At 38.5% G+C, this 23,594-nt stretch overlaps 2 protein-coding genes across 3 annotated transcripts; one reads left to right on the top strand and one right to left on the bottom strand.

Annotated features, from left to right (window-relative positions):
• The first annotated feature begins 234 nt into the window (after positions 1-234).
• LOC140161156 (uncharacterized) lies at positions 235-12,652 on the top strand. 2 transcript variants are annotated; one of them, XM_072184589.1, is made up of 4 exons: positions 235-273; positions 7,935-8,235; positions 9,476-9,676; positions 10,729-12,652. In XM_072184589.1, the coding sequence occupies exons 2-4, from the start codon at positions 8,184-8,186 to the stop codon at positions 11,160-11,162; spliced, it is 687 nt and encodes a 228-aa protein (XP_072040690.1). In that variant the 5' UTR covers positions 235-273; positions 7,935-8,183; the 3' UTR covers positions 11,163-12,652. The 2 variants fall into 2 exon arrangements, with proteins under 2 accessions (XP_072040690.1, XP_072040689.1); XM_072184588.1 differs by lacking the exon at positions 235-273 and adding an exon at positions 2,345-2,578.
• A 7,237-nt stretch (positions 12,653-19,889) lies between these two features.
• LOC140161155 (F-box/LRR-repeat protein 12-like) lies at positions 19,890-23,522 on the bottom strand. The gene is made up of 4 exons (XM_072184587.1): positions 23,224-23,522; positions 22,482-22,668; positions 21,615-21,769; positions 19,890-20,674 (listed from the first exon to the last, which is right to left on the bottom strand). Exons 1-4 carry the CDS (start codon positions 23,408-23,410, stop codon positions 19,890-19,892), a joined length of 1,314 nt encoding a protein of 437 aa, XP_072040688.1. The 5' UTR covers positions 23,411-23,522.
• Positions 23,523-23,594: the final 72 nt, after the last annotated feature.

Below are 23,594 nucleotides of genomic sequence, written 5' to 3'. Positions count from 1 at the left end.
ATACAAACTCCCGAAATAAGTTAAATAGGACTGGTAACGCCAACTTCAACTTGAATCACTCTTTGATTAAGAGATCTTGCAGTCTGCCATCTACGATATCAAGCATTTCCACAAAGCTTCTTGCGCGATGGTGTCAAAATGCTTTCAAGTCGACACATTACAATAGATAGGAACGTGTCTTTCTCTGGCTTTCCGCTTTTATCCAGGATGGTCTAGAAATGCAGACAGCGCTAGGTGTTCCTCGGGTACTTCTGAATCCGCACTGGAATTCAGGTAAGTTAGTCATACTCTCATTCACGCGCGGATGGGAAATAGTGTTCACTTATGTTTGATACAGTTTGTAGACTGAAATGTTGCGTAGAACACGCTCCTGCCGGGCACTTTATTTAAAAATGTGCCCAAAGTGCTTTTTCGGGGGGCTCCTACAATGGAGGTCAAAATTACTAAAAAATGTATTCTAAGGCCAATGGTGGTGGTTTAGGTGTCTAAATATATGTTTATAGACATACGAAAGTCATTTAGACAGTTTATGAAATACAAAATGGCTTCCCTATATTCGTACAAGGGTAGTTTGTTATTTTTTGAGAAAAATGCAAAAACAGTCACAAATATACCACAGGGGCGTAGTACCCCCTTAACCCTAAATAAATATAAGGCAGGCAGAGGACGTTAGAATATCAATTCATTACACACAGTCAACCTCCTCCTTAGAATTTGAGCACTAAATTGCAAATTTTCGCGCGCACTTTCTTGGTGAAGTAATTCTAGGCTAGGGACGGGTCAAACTTAGGAACTCTTAGGTTGGGGCGTAACACTTTGATCCGAAGAGCCAGGGGCCAATCTAGGGCCAATCATGTTGCTGCACCCAAGGGCCATCAAAAGGTAAAACCCTGTTGTTTTTAATTAGTTTCGATTATATTATCCAAACCTTCCGTAATATAAAACATGCTAGATCTTTCGATCATTGGTGCTTAAAGCCATGACAATACTAGGCTATTGTTGTTAGAAGCATTGGGATATTCGCGGGAATTCCCTTCTTTTTGCCCATGAATGAATTTACTCACCCGTGATAGCCGTGTACTATTTTTAGCGATACTGCTATTTATAATTATTGTATTGTGCGAAAAGTAAATAAAGTTAATATTGCTCTTTACGGGGTCGAACACCCACCTTTGCACAGTATTGTTTGTGGAACCTGAGAGCACATACCCATCAGATACACCAAATTGCATTCTGAATACGAAGAATGTTAGTTCGCGATATCATACAATTTTTATGGCAAATTATTAAAAATTAAAATTTTAGACATTGCAGCGATCTTGCTATAGGTTAATGAAAATGTTTTGATGTCATTTACACATATATTCCAGAAAACTTACACATGGAAGTAAACTCTTATGTTGATAGGTACTTAAAGTGTATAGCTGGGATGAAAAGCCGACCATCAATTGAAATGTCACTTTTCGTATTGAAGATATAAATTAAGTTTCACAAAAGACCTAAGTTTATTAATGAAACTTCCAAGCTTAGTGCTTGCTGTTAGATTCGATTGTAACAAATAGATGGCATGATTAGCTATGATTGACAGTTTGTGTTAGGAACAATGTTCTCAGGCCAAGTCCTGTTCAAAATTCAAAGCACATAGTCGGTTTATTTTTACTCGGAGTTTCGCGATCAATAAACTGATAGATCCCCGGCCCCCGGGTAGATCCGAAAATCAGAATACATCATAGAATTATGCCAAGATAAATATTATGTTGCATTCGATAACATAGGGTCTACGTAGGCTTAGCCTCTACTTTAGGGAGCGCGCATTTCGTTTTTGGGAACAATTGGAGCAATTTTACCGCATTTTTCTTCTTTTTTTTTCATTTGAGGAATTCCAGAAAAAAAATTACATTTTACAAAATGACCTTTTTTAAAAGATTTGCAAGCAATAAAAAACAATCTATAATTTTCATAAGACTTCCTAAAATGCAGGAAACAGGCTTGTTTTTTTTACCCTCATCCGGGATTTTTATGCATTTTTGTAAAAATATTCTGTCTAAATGAAATGTAGGTTAATGTATTACACATACATTTTCCGATCAGTTTATAGCTAGGGTATGTCCCTGTTTGTGCTGTGTGTTGTAATATTTCTGCTTTTTCCATTGCTCTCCCATAAATGTTTTTTGTTCTATAATGTTTTTTGTTGTAATAAGTTATTAACCGCGTTTTGATATCACGATTGAAATACAATTCAACTGTTTTTTACACACGTGACCCATTAACCCGCACAGAGCAAAGGGTATTTAGTGGGAATCCCCAAGCATTGATAGCAGCTGCACAAGTATGGAAAAATTCACGCAATTGTTTGCATGGCTATGATACTATATTGTTTCCTGCTCGATGTGTATGCATATTATTTGGTGAGATCATGCAATCGCCATGGACACCATAACCACTGTCTAATGTCATTGAAACATATTGTAATTTCACAATTTCATCAAATCTAAAAATGCACAGCAGACAATTCCATATAATCATGAGGATTATATTGGCTGTACATGTAGTTCATTTTTCTACAGGCTCACAATCGGTAAGTTGATATTTGTAGCTTCTTATTTATACCAGGGAGTTGCACTTCCCTGTTTATACAGACAATGTGATATTTTTAATAGGCCTACTGATTCATAATGAGGCATATTATACACCCTTTCTAATTATTCCATGGATGAGTTTTTTAAAACTTATTTCCAAAACCAAAGTAGAAAACTGAATTATGGTCATGTACATGTGTGTAAATAAATATTTTGATATAAATATATCGTGCCTTCACCAAATACACTGTACACATATCAGCCAACGCGAATACAGCGTAGTACGTGGTATGGTATGTGAAAGTCTCTTATTAGGCCTACGTGATTACATGAACGAGCTTTTAAATTAAAGTGGCACTGTCGCATTTTAGATTTCCTATCTGCTGATATGTTCATCAGGGCTGTCAACTTTTTGAAATTGCTTGGCGTGAGACAGAGGCGTACCGGGCTTAGCCGACTCCAATGTTCATTTTGTACCATGATTATTTGAGCCACGGTGCTCGAGAATGTGAAAGGGGGGGGGGTAGGAGTAACAAATTATTCATGACGATGCGTGAGATTTTACTTATTTTCCAGCTTTTTGCGTGAGATTTACTTCCTAGGCGTGAGTTTATACTACCTTGGCGTGAGACCGTGAGAAAGTGACCCAATGCGTGAGAGTTGACAGCCCTGATGTTCATTCTCTTCTGAACGTCTCAGCTTAATTGTTTGCCCTCCACCCCCACTTTCGGCTCATGATTATTACACAGCCCCTAAAAAGCGACCACATACCGTCACAGGTGATTGTTAGACTGTGATTGTGAATGGACGGGTGTACGATCACGGCTTAAAGGAATCGCAACCTCTATGCTAAGACAGCAAGCCAGCGCTAGCCTTCTGGCATACCAATATATCAAATGACAGAAGAGAGGACCTTGCTGAAATCTAATCTATGACTGTTAGCACCAACAATTGGAGCTTGGAACATATACTTCGCATCCACTGAAGTGATCATGTGATATAGTTGGACTTGGACTTACTTGGACTTATTGCTTTCCTCCCTCGGATCCTGGGAACATTGGAGCTAGCAGCCGTTTCACCATGGAAGTCCATATGCCTCTGTTTGTGACCATACTCCTTGCATTGTAGATTGATGTAATCCCAAGTTCTTGGCAGCTGCTTTTTATGTTGTCAAGCCAGCGCTTTTGGGGTCTACCTCTAGGCCTGTGTCCAGGTATTCTACCTTCAAGGGCATGTTTTAGTATTTGTCCATTGGCATCCGTACGATGTGTCCAAAGTAGAACAGTTGTTTGGCTTTGATTTTGTCTAGTATTGTGACCTGGCTGCTTGTTGCCTCTCTTATTGATGTGTTCCGTAGCCTATCTCTTCTGGAGACTCCCATTATCCACCTTAAACAAGACATCTCGAACACCAACAATCTCTTCTCGTCTCTTTTCTGAGCGTCCAAGCTTCTGCCCCATATGTTGCTGTTGACAAGATTAGCACCTGGTAGAGTTCCATTTTTGTGTTGATACTAATTTCTTTTGACTTCCATATTGTGGTTAACTTCCGCATGCTTCCCATTGCCAGTCCAATCCTCCGTTTGATGTCTTCCGTACTGGTTGAATTCTCTGTGATAACTCCTCCCAGGTAGGTGAAGGTTTGGACTTGCTTCAGTTGGTCACTTTCTATGAAGATGGTTGTTGGGTGGCTGACTTTGTTGATGATCTGAACTTCAGTTTTCCCCTTATTTATAGTGAGGCCAATTTCTTGCTTTGAGTGTGGACTAGAGTTACAAGTGATTGAAGATCTTCCTCTGAATCTGCCATTAAAACAATGTCATCGGCAAACCGCAGGTTGTTGAGGGTTTTGCCTTGGATTTTGATGCCAGTGTCCAGGTCCTGGATTGCTAAACTGATGACTAATTCCTGTAGTATGTTGAATAACTGTGGCGATAGGATGCAACCTTGCCTTACTCCTGTGGCAGTCCTGAACCACTCTGTGATATCGATGTGCCATACCAAGCCTGTAAGAGTCGAACTATCTTGTCCGGGTAACCTAGGTGCTTCATTGCTGCCCATAGTCCATCTTGCCACACGGTGTCAAAGGCCTTCTGGTAATCTATGTAGCAGAGATACAGCGCCTTGTCTATTTCAGTGTATTTTTCTGTTATTTGTCTTAGTGTAAAAAGCTGGTCAACAGTGCTACGGCCTGGTCTAAACCCTGCTTGTGATTCGGAGAGTATCTCCTCGGTTTGCTTTTTCATCCGGCTGTGAAGTATGCTGCAGAAGACTTTCCCTGCGAGACTTAGTAGGCTTATGCCTCTATAGTTGGAACAGTCTAATTTGTCCTTCTTTTTGAAAATGGGGACAATGATTGCTTTGCCCCAGTCCTCTGGTACACATTCGGATTCCCAGATCCTTCGGCATAATTTATGAATCATGTCTATTCCTGTATCACCAGCAGCTTTTAATTCCTTTGCTGTGATACCATCATGTCCAGCTCCTTTCCCTTCCTTAAGGTGTTTCAAGGCTATTTCCACTTCCTCTCTGAGTATTCCTGGTTCAGGATCACTGGAGTGAGTACTGGATAATGTCTGTAGTATGGTTGAGTCAGTTGGACCTGGCATGTTATATAAGTCCGAATAATTTTCTCTCCATCTATCCTTGATTTTTTCCTCGTCAGTGAGAATATTTCCTGCTTTATCTTTTACACTTTTCATCCGGAGAGTTTGTTTCCCTGTTAGGGTTTTGATTGTTTGGTAGACCTGTCTAGTTTTAGAGGCTTGGTGGCAATGATCTACCTCCTTGCACAGATTGTTGATCCAGATGTCCTTACACTGGCTTACTGACTGCCTTTTGATCTCTCTGTTCAGGAAGTTGTATCTACTGTTTTTTGAGTTGTCTGTAAGCTTTTGTTGCTTAATCTCTCTCCTTTCGTCACATAATTTGAGTACTTCTGCTGAAATCCAAGGCTTTTGTGGCTTTGATTTCTTGAGGCCAAGTACGTTTTCAGATGTGATATAGTTACATTGTAATTATGTATTCACTCTGTAATCAAAGTACATGTGCCTTTATGCTATTGACATAAGTATAGGTTCATAATAACGTTATATAATGCATAATTAATGATGCATCTGAATTCCTCTTAAAAGAAAGCCAAGCGTGAGAATTTCAGAACACATTGATGTCTTTGATGTTGAATATGCGATCAAAGATGTGGCAATCTTCAGGTGTAAAGCTGATCAATGCCTGTGTACTTCAGGGTACTATCTTGGGACCCTCATTGTTCATCATATCGATGATATTTCTGCAAACCAGTCCATCCTGTGCGCTGATGATGTTATCATCCTGTCCTTCATCAAATCCAGAAAAGACAGGAGTCACGCTGATAGTGTCGATCTTGGTTTTACCCTGAGCAGAGATCTATCCTGGGATCCATGCAGTTGTCACTAAATAAACTGGCCAAGACAGCAGGCCAGCGGTTTTGTCTCCTACGAAGAGTTCATCCTACATAATCCCTGGCCAGAAAGATCACAGCTTTATAATATGGCTATGATATGCTCTAAGATAAAGAGTATGCCAACAATGCATGGCTTAGCGCAGCCTGTACGTATCTCTCTAGCTCAGCTTAATTCTATAGCCAAAAAGGTAAACGCTAAGCTCCTGAACCACCGTACTTATATTCGCTAAACCATCGAAGGACAGTTGGAGCAGCAACACTTTTTCCTCGTGTTTTCTACGAGAACTACTGTGATTACTATTGCCAAACAACAAACCCGAGATCATAGGCCCGGATCACAGGCTTCGAAGGTCTGTAAGATCCCATGACCTTGCAGTTGATCAAACATTGTCAGCCATAACTTCGTCGGCCGCATCACATACTGACGTATTTGCAAAATACGCATTTCGAGAAAATCGAACTTGAAAATCTAGCGATTTTCATTTGCTGCATAATCTTGATTAAAATATTATTGTCGATTAAAACCAGTTCAACAGTAATGCAAATATACCATATTTTCAATTTAATTCACTTATCAATATTCTGACCATAACTTATTTTGCAAACAAATCAATATTAAATAAAATGCGTCATTATGCGAAAAGGAACTAATGTCAATTTCGCCGTTCAAAAGGTTTTGTAAATACGACATAATTAAATTAATTAATATCTTACTAATTAAGCCACTTCTAGGCATGATTTTTGGTGAATATATAGAGTAGAACATAACAAACTAACATACCAATTTTCTCAAAAATGTTAAAAATGTCGAATACGTCAGTATGTGATACGGCCGACGACTTGTGCCATTTGATCTACAGCACGCATTTGGAATGCTCTCCCTGTGCATATCCCTGCTATAAGACCTCAGGTCAGCTTCAAGAGGTTTATAGCTATAGTATCTGGGCGCAAACCTGTATAGGAAAGTACGACTTTGATGGATAAATAGGTATATTCATCTATCTATAATGAACGCCATTGCATTTTCCTGTGCTTTATGTAAGGACCTTGGCAGCGCGGCTGTTCTTATATCATTAATATTAAACTATCATAATATAATGTCAATCGAAAATGTTCAAAGATAAGCCGGCGTTTTAGGAGTGTGTACTTTCAATGGGTTCAGTTAGATATACATGTCATGCATGTCGTTATAGCGCAAATAGAACGTCATGCTACAATCATTTTAAAGTTTCGTCATAATGAAACCAACTTGGAAATCCCTATAACGAATTAAGAGTATGATATATGAACACTTTTCAATTCAAAGCTATTGACCCGAAGTATTGTGAGAAAGTGTAAATATCTAAATACACCACAAAAGGTAAAGAAAGGTTTAGAGAGCTGAAACTGAACAAACATAAGTTTCGATAGCTCCATTCAACATCACAGCAGAATCCACTCTGTAAAATATTGTCAACACCATTGATTCCCATAGCCATACTTTATAGCATGTTATTATAATACTCTAAATTGACAAAGATTTAGAGTATTTAATAACAAATTTGGTATCACATTGGAGCTAACAAGATTCTGCACACGACCCTATCAAACCGGGCTTATCAATCAAATTCTCATAGCAAGATCAGGTTTTGGTGTAGGACTTGTTACATAAGTGCGGAATTTCTTTATTCGTTGTGTTTAGTTTAGTCTAAAATTACCATTGTTTATAGCCGATGCTCCAATGTGACGTTTTTCTTTGCACATTATGAAACAGGGTATTTTCTCTGAAGTAGCCACTGCTCATGTGAACTAGCCCTTGGTACATTATCAATATTTTAGGAAAGATAGCCTCCGTGTCACTTTGTCTATAACAGCCATGTTTATGGCCCCATTGGTTTTTGTTGTCAGTAACTATAACTTGTTTGATATTTACAGCAATCTTTACAACCATATTATTTCCGCTCTCGTTGCGCTGATGACCAATTCCAGCGAACTAACTCCGACGGTGACACAAACTGCCATCAATGCAGCTCATGCCCTCAAGGTCATGGAGTGCTAAGACTTTGTACACTTCAAAATGACACAATATGTCAGCCATGTCCAAGAGGATCTTATTCTGTTTCAAACACTAGACTGGATAGTTGTTTAAAATGTCAGGAATGCAGGCCTCACCAACTGACAAAAATGGAATGTTTTCCAACCAAGAATAGGGAATGTAGGAAGGCTTGTACTCCAGGTAATACGTTAAATATAATTATATTTTTTAAATCGTCATACGTCATTTTGCTATTGATAGAGTGTCTGATTTCTGAATCGAAAGGTCAGAAAGACGACATTTATAATACAATTTATTCAGAGAATATTAGAGTACCACTTTTGTAAATAGGTTTAAGATAATGGAATTCATGGATTTACTAGTTAGTCATTAACAAGGGACCAATACTAATCACTAATCGTTGCAAAGTCCGTGCCTAGACTGGTTGTGAATTAACTATTGTGAAACAAAGAACAGGTAAAGGTTATCTTGTAACCAATTCTTTCCCATAACCTTTGGCCATCAGATAAGACCACCCTATCCCATCTCCTCAGCGGCAACGATCCGTCATCCACAGTCATGACGGTCCGTGGGATTATAGTTGGGAGCGATCCCATCGTCTTGGTTCTTTGAACATTTACCATGTTTACTGTTTACTTATTCAGAAGGGCAAATATTCTCCATGAATCGAAAGCTCAGACCGCACAAAACTCAACCCAGAAAGTATCGAAACGATTATATATAGATGGTCAGATATATCGGGAACTGAAATATATAGCAAAAACTTATTTAATGTATATAAAGCGCAGCTTTCTCCTGCGCATTTTGATACCTCTTTTGTTGCTCTACGATATCATTTTGTCGAGTTATGGGCGCTTGAGTGGCTTCAAGTCGGATTTTGAAAGTTGCACTTAACTCCTATTCAAGCCAAATGCGTTCGTCGTGTACACACACACACACACAAAATCAAGACAAAGGACACCGATGTGCTCTGTTTACTTAACCATGAACTTTACTTTATTTTACTCCTTCGACTTCCAACTTCAATACTTGCGACCCTTTTAATACTTATCTCTGACTTATCTCATGAACTCTTTCTGCTGACATCTCAATACTTGATGTGCCCACCATCACTGTCTACACTGCCTGGATTCGTCGTCGCATGCTCTGAACAACGCATTTGGCTTGAATAGGAGCTAAGTGCAACTTTCAAAATCCGACTTGAAGCCACTCAAGCGTCCATAACTCGGCCAAATGATATCGTAGAGCAACAAAAGAGGTATCAAAATGCGCAGGAGAAAGCTGCGCTATACATTAAATACGTTTTGCTATATATTTCAGTTCCCGATATATCTGACAATCGTTTCGATACTTTCTGGGTTGAGTTTATTATAAAGACTATTAAATGCTAATACATTCCTATTGCTTATTCTCTATCAAGGCTTTTACTTCGATAACCTTGCAAAACGTTGTAGCCGTTGTAGTTACTGTTATTCGACTCGTGGTATACCGGTAAGAGTTCCAGAATGCAAAGTGGTAGGCGTTCCTTCAGATTATCAATGTATGATCATTGGAGCTCGATCTCGGCCGTATGATGACCATTCCAGTTGGGATCCACGTGTAGCAGGACAACATCACGAAGGTAATCAGTATATCCCACACATAATAATGTGTGATTCCTATTCAAAAAAAGAAATCCTATTTAAATGTTAATTTCGAGGGCTCACCTGGTTCATCTCAATATTTGGTGAAAATAAGCTTTTGTGAGCACAACAATGAAACAATTAGAAACAACAAAGACTTGTGTCCATTTCAAACCCCAATAAAGCCACTGACCAGTGAACATATAGCCTTATGTAGAAAGGCATATGAGGGCAGAATTCTGTAACGAAATTTTCTCACAATTACCAAAAGGGAGACGAGACAGCGTTGCCCTGAACCTTTGAAATACGAAAACCTAAAAAATTACAATCAAAAGCAAGACAAGAATACAAATAAATAAACAACAATTGATGGCATAAGTAGAAGAAAACACTTCAGCAACTCATACATTGCAGATCAAAAATGAAAGTACTACCTACATGTGTACAGCCTGTCTAAAAACATTGTGCAAGTGAAAAGCGCCCTCTTTGTTTTAATCTCGAGATATGTTTAGTTAACAACGAAGATAAATTAGACAAAATAATGCACGCCTGCTGATGTTGATGCGTCTAATGCCCCTGAAGGGGGAATGCATCAGACGCATCAACATCAGCTATCATTAATTTTAATGTACAGCCCACTTCCATAGTGAAAGTGGCACAATTGTGATTTTACCCTTTCGTTGTTAACTAACTGACATATCTCGAAATTGAAACAAGCAAATCGAACAGAACAAACGGCATTAGAGAGCTACGACTGCGCCCTTGACGTGGATGTATAAGCCTCATGTCACAACGGTATTTTCTAATCGCAAATAGGGCGCTTTTCACTTGCACATTTTTTTTTGAGACAGGCTGTACATTACAATGGTCAATATCACAATCGAGTTGACAAGAACTTTAATATATTGAACAGAGAGCCCGACAGGGTAACATGTTTTGATCTCCCTGTGCATGGTTTTCATGTCAACTGCTTGTTATACGCATTGCGCGTTGCTTGTCTATTCTACCATGTATGTAACACTCTTCCCAAATGGTTCTTTCTCATTTACAGAACTTCTTCACACTACTGACATATTGAACACAGAGTATTCATATACTAGTACTAATGGACGACGAGATTTAACAACAATCTCTTCAAATCAAGACCGACAATACACAACAAAAGAAACGGAGCACCAAAGACAACAGACTTCAGCAAATATCAGTTTGGAAAACAGGACGAACAACGTTACTTCAAACAACATCATTGTTATTACTATCGTCTTAGTGTTGTTTGTTATTATTTTATCGACAGTATTTTACTATTTACATCGATCTAAGCATCAGAACGTTGTTAAATCTTGCTTACAAGGAGCAACATTATTAATAGCCTGTTGTTTACAGATGCCTGCTAAATATAGTAAGGGTTCTAATAGTGGAACAAATACAAACGTTTCAAAGGAAGATTACATCACAAGTGATTGCACATCGCCTAGTTATGTCTAAAATGATGGGAACCAAGCTCTAAGGCACAGTTTCACTGGTATATTTTGGTCAGATGGAAAAATTTGGTATATACCACGCGACAGAGGGTTTTATCAAGTCCAATATGACAGGGAACCAAGTTTTATACTTTGGGGCAGCTTTTTCATAATGCATTATTAAAGTGTACTTAAAAGTCCTTTCTCTTTGCTCAATCGACTCGCATCGCCTAATAGCAACTAGGGTATGCAAGTTTGGTCCCCAGAAATGTGCTTGTTTGTACGACGGGGCTTCAAGAGGTGGAGGGGGAATTTGTAGTTTCCATCTCCCATAGGGTTTGCATCAGTGCACAGCTCTTGAGATCCTGTTGCGTTGATGGACGCAATACATGCAATTCAGTGTTTGAGATAAGCTATTCTCAATACTTAATATGGGTTGGTAACTCATCATTATCCTGGAGCAGCTTGTTGCCTTTAATACGAAAATCTGGTTTCAGATTTCCCTTTGGTTTCCTGTTCATCTACATATTGTCTTTTGATGATCCGACCAAAATACTTGTTTTATATTGGTGGTTTATAACCATTATATGAAAATGTTTTTAAACAAATCCAAATGAAGGTGATGATACCCAGGTAACATACCTCAATGGCGTTTCGTAACACAGCATTTTTTTAAATGAATGACCAGCTTTGACCTTTGACGTCGGCTGCTTCCAATTGGTAGCTGACGTAGATGGCGCTGTCAATAGCTGATCATAGATATGCGAAAGGAAGAAGTTATACCACAATCCCTATTGAGTGTATTAGCCTGTCCCGTCTTTCTTATCCATATTGATTCCTTTATGTGTCTACTTAATACTTTTTCTGTTGGTTTCTCTTATTTTGGTCTCGTCCCAGACTATCCCATGATTGTCCTTAGCGACATGGTCCGTGAGAGCGGATGTCTTATTATTATTGACAGCACCCTCTACGTCAGCTACCAATTGGAAGCACAGGAAGCAGCCGACGTCAAATGTCAAAGCTGGTCATTCAATTTGAGAAAGTGCTGTGTTACAGCACGAAACGTCATTGAGATATGTTAACATCACCTTTAGTTGGATTTGCTTAAGAACATTTTCATATGATTTTCATATCCTGATGAATCTATTTGCGGTGGTTTATAACTACTATTAGTTGACACAGGGATTTATAAGTAAACACCCGGCATTGAGGCGCATGGCTTGTATTAGGTGACGCTGCCTGCCATTAGAGCAACTAGTCAATTTAGTAATATGTCCATAATTATTTCTTATCTTACTTGACATAACAATAGCATTATTATTTATTATTCAGAATTTCTGTTTGTAGCTTTACCCAGTCCGTCCTAATGTGGCTTTTCGTAGGAAATATTAGCTTATAGACTCTGCCTATACCGTGTCGGTTTTAAAGTTAGTCAAAGCAATTCTAAACATCGATTCACCTCACGTTCGGTAGGTATAGGGTACACGGTAGAGTGCACGCACGCGTACAAGGGTAGGCCTAGGGCCTATAATAGTTTGTCATCAAGCTTGAGACACAGTCGCAAAAAAGCACCGATGTCACTACCGATGTTGAGGTGAACCAAAGAATATATAGGCAAAGTGTGTTATAACTCTGTCCTTTATTGCTATTTCAGTTGAAATCCATACTCCCTCTATGGAAGACATGATCTTCGACACAGGGAGTGTGAACTTCAAATGGGGTTGAATGGGTGACTCCATTGGAAGTCTACACCCGCTGGAGATTACAGTCATTGAATATCTTCCACAGAGGCATGAGGAAAACACTATTGTGTGAAAATTGAAGTCAATAAAATGAAAAACATCAAGTAAATCTAAGTGAATCTAAGACATAAATATTGTGATAAATATTCAGAATAATACTATAGGAGGAAGCGTGACCTCAGAAAAGAGAAGGAATACTCTTCAAGTGTAAACTTAACTTAACTTAAACTGATTGGGGAACAAGTAAAATACAGACTAGTTCTTATAGAGAAGCTTAGAGAGTTCTTATAACCTGCAAAAGCAACAAGGATCAATGGGAATACAAAATGCACGTAGTCCTGACGTCATATCGGTGACCTCGGAGCGTTACCATATAGCGACTGGATCACGCTTTCATGCACAGCCAAATTGCCGTATCAATGTATGGAATCATGCAGAATTTCGCCGAAAACAACATAAAAACTGTTAGACGAGGAGAAATTGACGTGATTTCTATCATGTTATTTTTTCCTACATTGATCCTGAATGTGGCAAAATAACAAGCAAAAGTAAAAGCAAGCCAAAACCCAAAAGAACGATAAGATGTGTAGGCCTATCAATGTTTCGCCGTTGACTCGGCACTCGTCGAATTCGCAGGGATTCCTGTAGTTTTACTTGTCAGCATGCAGTAGCATGTAAATAATTATATAAATAAATTAATAAGTTAATAAGTAAATAAATGAATAAAATGATTGAATACATTAATAAGTGAATCCATATCAATCAATCAATATCTATATAAATAAAAGGAAGTCGCTAAATTTTGTTCGCGAATAGACTCAGAGATGATTTCACTTTCAGCTCTGATTTATTCGTACTTTGATCGGGTACATATTGCCATTATAGGTTCATTTTTGCAAAACTATTCAATCACTATGGAAATAACAAAAAAAATGGTCGGTTGCTAGGCCGTTGAGGTCAATAACCTTACGGCTCAGGTAATGACCAAAAACGCGTCAATGCACGCGCGCGATTAGTAGCGAGTCACGCACCCTGACACGTACTGCGTCTGGGTTTATAGGTCGCGCGCCGCATTCGCTACTTGCACGGTTCCGCCATTATGCACTATGTGCGGGGAGAGCCTCGAACTGGCAGCATACATGAATTAGAGAATAAACGATAGGAATTTTTATTTTGCCTATCCTCTACCGTGTGATAGACGACAGGCAGGTCCAATATTTTGAGTAGTGGATGCCGGCGCACACTACGATAAAAATATTGGACATGCCTGTCGTCTATCATAGGTAGAGGATAGGCAAAATAAAAATTCCTATCGTTTATTCTCATTCTTAGTCAGTTAAATATTATTTTAATATAAACTGTAAACAATTTTTTTAAAGCAAAAACTAAGTTACCGTCATAAAAACTCCCCTTATTATAAAATGAACGAAACTTGTTTACAACTTCACGTATTCTGTTGCGCGTACTGCTAGCGCGTCGCGTATTCCGCACTAGTCTACGCATACATCGCGATACATACGCGCACCTCTACAAGCGTGTAAGGCATTATCAAGACGCATGATGACGTGGGGTCGTCTACGGCCTGATAAACGGCACCCGAATTCTTGCGATTGTCCAATCAAAAATGTGTATACGAACTAGACCACTCCCACTGACTAAGAATGGGAATTGAACTAGTCATAACGTTCTGTGTAAGGTTACATAATTCTTCCTTTCATGTATGCTGCCAGTTCGAGGCTCTCCCGCACATAGTGCATAATGGCGGAACCGTGCAAGTAGCGAATAGGGTTATCTGATGGTCTGAGGAGGGGGGGGGGTGGTGTCCACTCAGAATTGAACACTTGATCAAAATAAAGGCCTAGGCCTATAAATTGAAGCCATTTCGGGGACCATTTTTGTTTTGTCATTGCTTTAAAGTGTATACAGGTGTCCAAAACAGAAGCCAAAACGGACACTTCTTTATACGCAGGGGGTATCAAGGGGGGGGGGAGTATTTGAAAAAGAAAATCAAAATAAAGGCTCAATTGAAGCACCATTTTGACACTTATGTTGTTATCATCGTTTAAAACGTAAGTGTACAGCTGTCCGAAGCAGAAGCAAAAACGGACACTTCTTAATACCCAGGGGGGACGTGGCCTCCTGAGTAGGCCCTATTTGAAAAAAAAAAAATCAAAATAAAGACCGAATTGAAGCTATTTCGCGACCACTTTGACACTATAATAGTTGTTATCGGATGTCCAAAACAAGCTTCTTAATACGCGGAGGGAAGGTGGCTCGGATGGAGGGTGCGCCGGGAGGGGGCACTCGAATATAAAAGTAACGTACCTGTCCCTACCAGAGTATGACACTAGGGGTCTATCGAAGGCTATTATGGTCAAAAAGGGGGTTTTTCAGTAGGGGCCTCCAAGAAAATGTGTGAGAACGCTCAAATTCAGTGCCATTAACCCGGTAAAATATAACTTTCTGGGCAACGTTTTGTGAAAATTTGCCTTTTTGAAACTGAAATTGCTACAAAAATGTTAAATTTGTTCACAATGCGCGCGAAGCGCCTAAAATATTTGCAGATTTGGTGTAAATTTCTTTTAAACAAAAGGAGGTCCTTGGGTGTAAGCTGGTGAAAAAAGGGGTCATTGGGTGACAGATTTGCAAAATAAATCTGAGGGATTGAGTGAGTATAACAACATTATCACAGATCTGGATATTCACTTAAATAAAAGTTTAGCTTCTTACATGACAGGAGCTAACATGATTATCAACATCTGATTATTACTGGATGAATAATCTACCAAAACAGCATGATTATCATCACCAACGCTCTGCAGGGTCTATTGTTCTATTGTTTCCGATTAGAGCGCTGACATATTGGAAAATGTTGCCAATCAATATTCATGAGAGTGTACATTCAACGTCCAGTTTGCGAAATTGGGTGAGTTGTGTTTGGTAGGTGTGAAATACATCTGACTGGGCGTTTTAATTACGTAACGAATAAAGGCATTGACATCGTCGAATGGCTGCCCAGTGCTGTTATGTGTTTAGTATTATATAGGCCTAATAATTAAATGTATTCATCATTCCTTTCTTTTCCCTTCTTTGTACTTATTTTTTCCTAGGCCTACATTTTATCGCTCCCTCGCTCTCATTGTCCCCTCTCACCCTCCCTCTCTCATTCCCATCATTTTCCTTATATTTCTATTTATCTACTTGCCTTTATTATCCCTTCCTCCAGCCCTCTCTCATTCTCCATATCCCCTCCTCCCCTCTCCCCCCTCCCAAGACTTCTCACAGAGCATAGGAAAAAGTTTGGCCACAATATGAGCAGAAAAGTGGTAGCATGAAGAGCAACATTTTTTACTGCATGACCTTGTATTAGGCAAGCATGGGAAAACCCATTGTGCTCCCCATTGTTCACTCGTTATGGCTGATTGATTTCCATTGTTAGGAATCCCTGTGCACATCGAAAAAATGAGTTTTGGTGATGTTTATTATTATTTTGGATCAAAAAGTGCCACCATTTGCTATCCACTATTAAACATGAATTTTATATCATCAGAAAGATAACTCTCTCAAGTGTTTATTGCAACGCGAAGAAAAATGTTAGCATGTTCCAGTGAAATGTTCTGAAATAATTAGCAAATAATTTGCTCAAAAAAACTTGAAAAAGAAAGAAAAATGTCTCATTTCCCATTGAAAATTGAAAAACGTACAACTTTCTAAGTAAAAAGTGCCACCTTTTCCCAAAACTCAATGGATTTATAATTTATATTATTTGAAAGTAGATATAGCAAAGTTTTTAATACCGAGCGAAGATATTTAAAAACATTTTTCATTTTCCTGTAGTGGTTGAAGATAGGTAGAAAAGTCAAAATTTTACTAGAATTTCCTGTGTTAAAAAGACCTTTTGAAAGTGGCGTGAGCAGATGCACCAAAGTTTTCCATATGGTGAATCTGTCCCTCCCCAACCCCCTCCCCTCTTTGGGTACGCCACTATTTCTATACCAATCTCCTTCTTAAAATAACATTAAATGGAAATTTCTTAAAAACAACCTTTATAGGCCTATACTTATACTTACATGTATACGTATAGCGATTACCATTATAGTGTAATATAGATATATGGACTGGAAATGGCAGCCTTCATACATTCTAATGTGTAATCGATCACCAAGAGCATTCAATTTATTTAAATGAAACACCTATCGTCAGGTGGGTGGTAAAGATGATTGCATCGACATCTAAAGCCTCCTTATAGTCTTCAGACCCACACAAGCACACATTTGGGATACATTGAGTACAATGGTACCACTTTACACATGACTGCCCTTACACATGACTGTAGTGTGGTCACTTATTGATACTCGCCTGTTGTGTAGAGCGTTAATATGATGCCGGATCAGTGACCAATTTAATGGCGGAACCCCTTTATTCGAAACAATGGTACCACTTTTATGAATAGCCTGTCGCAACTTCTAATCGGCATCAAACGAACAAAAGATTATATAATCTATTGCGACTCTATTTATATTTAAAAGCTCTTTGATCATCACCGTTTACTAAACACTCCCGTTTACTAACCGCTCCCGTTTACTCAACTAGCGGGGACCCGCGCGAAGCGCGGGTCTGCCGCTAGTATAAATAAAAATTTTTATTCAAAAAGGTAAGATAATTTTCATTACCGGTAATTAATATAATATAATAAATGGTATTTAGCACATATTTTCATTCGTCGTATCAGTTCAAAACAGCCAACAAATTTATCAAGTTGTATTTTAAAGATGAATGTTGTACGAATTGCAAATTAAATCAATTTATAGCTACATACTTCAGTAGACCCATGCCTAAAAAAAACGTGCAGTCAGGTTGATCAGAAGTAGGTCCTATAATTTATAGGCCTGCAATTATTTTAGGCATTGCTTGAAGGCAGGTCCTCGTCCTAAAAGCATGTGAAAATTACAGTGGACCTGCCGATATGCAGGGCCTGTCAAATTTTGTCACCACCACAGTCAGTATTAAGATGGACTCCATACTGACTTCAACATCGATTTGTACATGCTTTAGTGATTGTGAGTCTCAAGTCTTGTAAAGTGTCAGCATGGTCAGTGGGCTGTGTAACATTTAAAATTTTGCATTGAGTTCGGGCCCGCATTTTTCTGTTTGAAGCAATGATTTAAACAGTGTAAAGATGCACCAAATGGCTTCAAAGGACCTTCATTTTGCAAAATTTTCCAACTTAAGAGGGGGAACCTCAGACACCCCTCTGCGTAGTGAATGAATTAGGGGTTCATTCATATATTTTCATGACTAAACGGTTGTTTATGCCCGAGGGGCCGCTTGCTTACATACCTGAAAATTTTGTGATTCTTATTTCATCAAAATAATAACAAAAAACTACCAGTAACATTATTAAAAAACACGATTTTCATGCATTTTCCCTACCCAGCGATCTCACATCCGGGATACCGGGCAAAAACGCTGTTTATGCCCGGCTCTCGACCAATCACGCGCGCTGTTATATAGCGTGTATGTATGAACAAGTGGCCATTTTTGCTTAAATGCTTTCAACATTTGCCAATTTTATTTGGTCCCATCCCCAAGTTAAGGCCACACAACCCATGGCCAGGGCATTGTCTGCTTTCGTCGCAAGGCAGACTTTTATCACTTTTCCCCCAACCCCTGGTCCGTGACATAATTTTGACCAAAAATTATGTCACGTTGGGTTTGGGGAAAAATTTGATAAAAGTCGGACTTGTGACAAAGTCCAACAAAATCCCTGGCTGTGGGTAGCGTGGCCCTGGGGAAACATGGTCGAGCGGGAAATTAAGCAGGCAACTCATTAGGGTTGGAAAATTTGGATGGATATCGAATAAAAAAAAAGAAAACATAATTAAATTCAAATGAAGGCACTAAAAGTAAAATATAGAATATAAAACACTAAAATTATTTAATTCATCATTTCATTCTTTCTTTTCATATAATGTTTGTATCTATGTTTAACACAATTTACCGTAAAACCCTGTCTACAAGCATATATAGTGTCTTTGATGAAAGTTAAATTAATACGATACTTGTGTAAATATACCAATACAATGGATTGGTCTTACAATAATACTTGTTTGCATGTGCTTGGATCTATAATTTATTTGCTCTAATTCCATATTGGCACCTGGATTAATTTAGCTTTTATCAGAAGCACTCTATATGCTTGTAGACGAGGTTTTACGGTATAGGTCTACAATAATAGCGAAAACTTGTCCACAAAAGGCTTCGTGGACTGCTCATTTCACATATTTTCGGCTTTTTCAAACTAAAATTTTACACCCTAATAATGCCAAAATGGTCCACCAAAATCGCTTTAATTAGGTCTTCATTTTGCAAAAGTTTCTTACTTCTCAGGGGGCACATCCCCCTGCAGACACCCTGCGTCTGCATGGACTGTGGTGTTTTTAGTAACATATTCCCATATTTAAAGGTGTGTGACAGTGATCTACAGCCTCTGAGCCTCATCTCCGCACTTTATCTTATCAAAATAGAGATTTGGGCATCAGAAGAAAGCTTGGTCATATTTTCTCATGATTAAACTTTTAGGCCTTAAATATGTTCCGTTTAGATGTTATGAATAAGAAAGTGATAGCCTCATTCCCCCATTGTAGGATACCACCATACTGTTCTATACATGTGCCATTGTGAATCAAGTGTGTGCTTGCAATATCAATTATATCAAAACCGCAAGTGCAACTTAACACGGGATTATTTTGGTACAGGCCTCATCAGATGTGAGGTACAATGCACAATATGAAACAAAATGACAATGCCCCTTCGAAATTAATTATAAGACACATGACACAAAAGATAATTAGAATTTCAAATTTTTATTTAAAGGTCAGACTTTTTCAATTCTCTTACATTTTGGGCTCAAACGATAATCATATCGGATTGGATTTTCGGCGACTTTGGAAAACTACTGGACCTATTCTGAAGTGCTAGGATCATTCACAGTTAATTTGAAAAAAATCTCAGTTTTGAACAGGAGTATTTTGAAGTGGCACGATATCACTAAATATGGCCCTGACCCAGTAACTTTCTTGTCCTTTAACCTTTTCAAACATAACTTGCATATTTCTTTGCATTTGCAAACAGGAAGCAGTTCTGAAGGTTAACACTGCTTCATGTTTTTTCAAATCAGTCACAACCAGCATACCCATTTTACTGAACATGTCTAATGTACAGGCAAAACTATCACAGAATTCTTGCACTTGAACAGTATCTGCATCTGTGCCATTTTGAATATGGAGAATCTTCAGTTCAGGTAGAGCTGTCAAACAAGCCAAGTCCTGTTCAGGGTTTAATGTCCACATACGATTCAGTCTAAGTTGATGCAAGCATTTCAAATGCCTACCTATATATTCAAGATACTGAATTTTAACACCATTACACCCAGTGAAACTTAAAAACTGAAGATTTGTTAATCTGTTGGTCAATTCTGAAATTGTTGCTTCCGAAATTGACTTTTTGCATTCTTCAAAGCGAAATCCAGTTAGTGTTGTCAGCTGGGTGACTTGCTGCAGCAAGTCATCTGATGAAACTGTTCTGGAGAGGAACAGAAAATCCAAATTTGGGAATTTGCTGATGTTCAGAATTTTCCACCATTCTCCATCTGGGTGATGCATTTCAGAGCTGGGCACAAGTGCGAGTGATACCAGTGATGATGGTAAGTAGGTCAAGTCTAAGGACTTCAGTTCAATGTCAACTAACCACAAGGCTTGAATGTTGCAACAATTTTGGTTGATATGCTGAAGACCTAAAAGGAAGGAAGATGAAGACAGTAAGTTTGAAATCAACCACAAGGGTGTGGGGATGTAATAAGGAAACAAAAGAAAACACATCACAAAAGTTTTACACAATGCTGATATTGAATGGTCAAGACTAGTCTATGATAATGTTGTATAATGAGATAAGGCAACGAAAAAGGAAAGTTCTACGGGCGGACGAATTTTTGAAGTAGGGTTGGTTGGTTGGGCATGTTTTATTTTTCTGGAGGCTAAAATTACCCAAATATTTCACCAAAATTGGGTCAAATCTGAAAAAAAGTTTTTTTGCAAACATATTTTCTAAACATTTTCAGCCAAAATTAATAAATTTAGGCAGCCCAAAACGGCTGATTTGTTATGATTTTAGCAAAATTTAAAAAAAATTCTCCAAAATGCAAATTCTGGATTCTGGGTCGGTCAGGCCCGCATCATAGCTGGGTTTTTTTTGTCGCCTAATGGAACATTTGGGAGCAGGGGCTAGGGTCTGGACTGAGGGCTTCATTTCTAGTTCAAGCCCCTTTTTTTACACCACTGCACCCAGTGTTCGACATCAGGGACAAAAACCTCTATGAAAATCACTGTAGGCCCACCGGAACAAGCCTGCAGGACCCATGAAATCTTGACACCAAAGTCGGCAAGATGGACTCACTGCTGACTTGGACATCAATCCATGGTATTATCCGTTGTTGATTTGTGAGCCAGAAGTTTAACAAAGTGTCACAAATTGTGGACCAGTGTAACATTAAATTCGTGGAATTTAAGTTTAGGCCAGTAGATTGTATAAACCCCAAGGGCCCTTGGCCCTTGGAGAATTTGAACACTGACTGTAGCTACAAAGAATGTCTTACACAGCTTGTCATTCATAAATGGGCCAGCTAGAACACTTTTAAAGATTTGTATTTATTGCTGATTTCCAGAAAAAACTCTTACCTGATGTGCTCATAGAGAATGGTCTCAAGAAGACAAGTGGCTTGCCAATATAGCTTTTCAAGAACACCATCAGATGATCACTATCAGAAGGAGTCTGTTGCACAATCTTCCATAGTCGTGGATTTCTTGCTGCATCATGCCACTGCTTGCAGACTCTATAGCAATATGAAAAATGTTAAATGGTAAGTTTATTTATGGGAAATCATTCTATGTCAGTATACACATTGTATGTTTCTTGATTTCCTAAACAGTCCGCAATACGAAGTGAATTTTCTTGAGTAAATTTACCAGACACATGACCAATGCGTATCAATGTGAGTGTAACCATCAGCCTTATCGGTGACCCCCAAGCGTTGACCTCGCTATTCAAGTCTTAGTCATTTTGAACTGGAATAGTTTTCTTGGCCGCAATTTCAATACAAATTTGTGCATAGCAAATCTATTCACTACTTGCACGATTCTGCCGTTATGTACTATGTGTACAAGGAGAGCCTCGAACTGACATCACATGTAAGGAATAATTACATAACTTAACACATTCCATAACATTATTAACTTGCAACAAGTAACTTATTTTGCTGCAAAGGAGGAATTCTTCCAATTCAAATGCATTGGTAGACCACCTGTTCTGCGTGGGGTCACAATAGTGAATTTAAAGTGATTTTCAGTAATCAAACCTGTATGACCTTTAACTGAAAAAAAAAAGAAATTGTTGACGTTCAATAATCTAGCCAAAGTTTGGCTGGACTAACTGCTAATAGCATGGACATGTAATATATATTTTGAGCACTATGTGGCTGATTTCGTTTTGTAAACTTCGATCTGTGCATAATTGGTGGATTTGGTGAACCATAAATGTATACTTACTGTGACATACGACATAGATCTTTGTGTTCAAGATATGAGAAGATGTGGTTTACAACAACACTGGGTAGATTGTCAAATTTCCACTGAGGTGATATTGCCGCTATTGTTTGATGAGACGAAGCAGGTGTTGTTTCATTCTGTGAAGTTGATGCTATCAAATGTGGCTCTTGATGGTGCGCAGGTGCATCTGTGTATGGGAATAACACAAACATACAACAATTATAATGCCCCACCATGACAAAAGTACTACCGATTTATCAGTTTTGACCCTCAAGCAAAATCAGTCTGAAGTCGGTCACTCTACATTTTTTTAGTTTCTTATTGGATTGTAACAAGCATAATTTGCAAAGCTACATTTTGCCCCTGGCATTTTGCAGAAAACCCCAATGAAATTGAACAAATAACCTCGCCCCAATTTTTTGACAAACTTTATTGGCTCATGTCTGATCATGTGTTAGAATAGAATTCAAAAGATAACCTCTGCCCCAATAATCCCGAGCTATTGTCTGAAACTGCTCCTCGGAAGATATATCTTAAGAACTCAGTCTTCAAATGATAGTCATATAACGACCAATAGTTAAATGACTGACTATCATTGAAGACTGAGTTCCGCAGTCTATAATAATATCAACTTGCTGTTCGAGTGAAAGCAAACCCAATCAAACTTTTTTTGGCCCTTACTCTTGCCCTGAAAACATAACGTTTCCAATATTAATAAAATTTACCAAATTACCATATATACCTTGGTTCTGGTTAAGATGTAGTACTTCTAACTCAAATGCAGAACAATCGTAATTATGCTGGGAAACTTTCTTCAATACTCTTTGTTCATGACTATGACTCGAACTTGTCGCAAAGATCTGATAGGTTGAATTGTCATATGCACGAATCAAGGACATACCAGACAGATATATTTTGAATTCTGCCATAGTTAATCACAAACTTTTAAGCGTTTTCCCGATTGAAAACAGAGGAAAACAGGGACAGAATCGTAAGCTTAAAATTGTAAATTTTTCACCTTGACCCCCTATTCACAGCTTGTAGCCACACTTGGATTAAGGGCGTGTAGCGCTAAATACTTGAAATAACCCACTTACGGAAATAGGCATTGGA

The sequence above is a fragment of the Amphiura filiformis genome, chromosome 9, assembly GCF_039555335.1.
Source record: "Amphiura filiformis chromosome 9, Afil_fr2py, whole genome shotgun sequence".
Lineage (NCBI taxonomy): Eukaryota > Metazoa > Echinodermata > Ophiuroidea > Amphilepidida > Amphiuridae > Amphiura > Amphiura filiformis.
The sequence above is the reverse complement of the archived record's forward strand: the minus strand, read 5'-3'. Positions and strand labels throughout refer to the sequence as shown.